This window comes from Corticium candelabrum, chromosome 9 (assembly GCF_963422355.1).
Source record: "Corticium candelabrum chromosome 9, ooCorCand1.1, whole genome shotgun sequence".
NCBI lineage: Eukaryota > Metazoa > Porifera > Homoscleromorpha > Homosclerophorida > Plakinidae > Corticium > Corticium candelabrum.
This window is the reverse complement of record NC_085093.1, coordinates 168,061-170,560: the sequence shown is the minus strand read 5'-3', so window position 1 is coordinate 170,560 and position 2,500 is coordinate 168,061. Positions and strand designations below refer to the sequence as shown.

The 2,500-nt window shown below is 41.6% G+C and overlaps 1 protein-coding gene across 2 annotated transcripts in view; it reads right to left on the bottom strand.

The window, feature by feature from the left end:
• Window positions 1-2,500, bottom strand: part of LOC134183878 (tuberin-like) — a 19,884-nt gene that overhangs the window by 9,258 nt on the left and 8,126 nt on the right. For both annotated transcript variants that reach the window (XM_062651443.1, XM_062651444.1), the window contains exons 17-23: window positions 2,465-2,500; window positions 2,290-2,412; window positions 1,744-1,859; window positions 1,509-1,650; window positions 371-493; window positions 235-312; window positions 122-172 (exon numbers count right to left, since the gene is read on the bottom strand). The exon at window positions 2,465-2,500 is cut by the window's right edge and continues 36 nt beyond it. In XM_062651443.1, coding sequence (XP_062507427.1) covers window positions 122-172; window positions 235-312; window positions 371-493; window positions 1,509-1,650; window positions 1,744-1,859; window positions 2,290-2,412; window positions 2,465-2,500 — 669 coding nt within the window. The remainder of the gene's footprint in view (window positions 1-121; window positions 173-234; window positions 313-370; window positions 494-1,508; window positions 1,651-1,743; window positions 1,860-2,289; window positions 2,413-2,464) is intronic.

The window sequence follows — 2,500 nt, the reverse complement described above, 5'->3', positions numbered from 1 at the left end:
AACAAATACATAAACAAAGGCAGTAAACAAGTAAACAAATACATAAACAAAAGCAGTAAACAAAACACATCAACACAAACATATCAACTGTCAACCATATTATGTGTACTGTACCACTGACTTTGTGTTTTCGTTCCAACTGTCTTGGATACATCGCCACGACATACAAAACCTAAACACAACAATCAATGAATACCACAATCTACTCAACGAAAAACAACAACAACAACATACAGGATAGACAAACTCTGTCACCTCCTGTCGACTCTGTCTCCCTGGTGACGACAGATCAGATGCACCTTGATGACTCGCCTATACAAACCTTTACTTTTCATTTCCTTCAAGTTTGTTACTTACACCTACGGCATACCATCGTACACAAAACTCTAGACAAAGTGTTGAGATCTGCGTTGCATGATAGAATGAGATTGCGATTGCAAAGCACGGCTGGCAGCATCTCCAGAACCTTTACTGTCACAGCCTTGTTCGACTCCTAATGTAAGAAAAACGTCAATGCATACAGAATAGTGGGGATTGTAAATGGGTCAGACATTGTTCAATGTACTTGGACACAAGTTCCGTTTTTAAAATTGACTCTATTGATTGTAAATATTAATTATTGAATTAATTAATTAACTTTATTATTTAAATTATTTTACAGTCAAACCTCACTAATCCGCACTACCTTTGCGCCCTGCCTTGCGTACCCAGATCCTATTGGACAGTCACAGGGTATTTTGATTCCCCTGGAGGTCCTGTGCATGGGGGTTTCTACCATGTGACCCCGGGATGTGGTTAGTTTTCAGACTATTTTAAATCATGACTGTCTCGTTATTTAGACGTACATTGTAATGTGCATAGAAACAAACATACATACCTACATACTCACCCAATCACACTCACTCACACACACACACACACACACACACACACACACACACACACACACACACACACACACACACACGCACTGGTATCGTTTACCACAGACATGACATGTGTAGAGATACGTAATCATGAGTGGTCTGGGTGTCCAAGGCAAAGTCTGGACTTCCAAGGCTACACGTTGTGGCATTTTCGGTAACTGAACAACTTCATTAATCCAAACAAAGCTTGAAACAGGGCTGTTTGGATTATGAGGTTCGACTGTACCAAACAAAATTAATTTCACGCCGAAAATTATGTGAAAATTTGGTTCACATAATTTAATTAATTTAATTAGGTATTGCCTGTAGGCAGATCCTCCCTTTTTGTTGGTGGTAGCAAGCCTCATAACGTGACGTCTATGGTACTGTTTTGGTGGAACAAATGTCCACACACAGACACACACACACACACACACACACACACACTTGGACACACACACACACACACACACACACACACACACACACACACACACACACACACACACACACACACAATCAGAGACACTAGAGACATGTCTGATGTCTGATTGTTATAATCTCCACTGCAGACCATACACAGACAAACGTGGTATATTATACCTGCTGCAAGGACGTTAGAATGAGGTCAAACGCAGCAACAAAGTTGATAGGATTGCAAGCTGGAGGTTGAACAGTCGGTGGGGGGCTTGTAGACGATGACGACAGTCTGATCGGCCTCTTTTCTTCACTCAAATCGATTGAACTATATTATGAATCAATATAGAAATAAATGAGGTAAGTTAAAAATAAACAATATGTACAGTGTAAACAGAAATGGGTGTGTTGTATCACTCACCTCCCATCACACATTACAAAGTTGCTGAAAACCTCACTGCCGTCGTCATCGTCGTCGTTCACGTAACCCAAGTGGCGGTAGCTATTGGATCGAAGTTGCAATAGACATTGGAAAACCTTACAACCAAGACATTGTATTAGGGCAGCACAACTCGTTCATCGTCTGTGTGTGTGTGTGTGTGTGTGTGTGTGTGTGTGTGTGTGTGCGTGCGTGCGTGTGTGTGTAAGTGTGTGTGTGTGTGTTTGTGCGTGTGTGTGTGTGTGTGTGTGTGTGTCTGTGTGTGTGTGTGTGTGTGTGTGTGTGTGTGTGTGTGTGTGTGTGTGTGTGTGTGTGTGTGTGTGTGTGTGTGTGTGTGTGTATGTGTGTGTGTGTGTGTGTGTGTGTGTGTGTGTGTGTGTGTGTGTGTGTGTGTGTGTGTGTGTGTGTGTGTGTGTGTGAAAGTTGGTGATAGGTGTGTAAGTAGGTGGGGTAAGTTTGTTTCTATAGCACATTGCAATACTCCGTCTAGATCCTAGTATCATCTACAACAGAACAGAAAGGTACTACCTTCTGACGAATCTCTGATCTATGTCGACTGAGGCTGCGCCTTTGGTACTGTAACTGGACGTGATCTATCAGTGACTGATAGATACAAAAGCAGTGACTTGATGGCAAGTGCATAAGTTTCCACTAAATAGAAACGTTCTGCTTATTGTTAACACTCATCTATACAAATATTGACCTTAAACAAGCAAATCAACCCAACAACAGCTGTTTT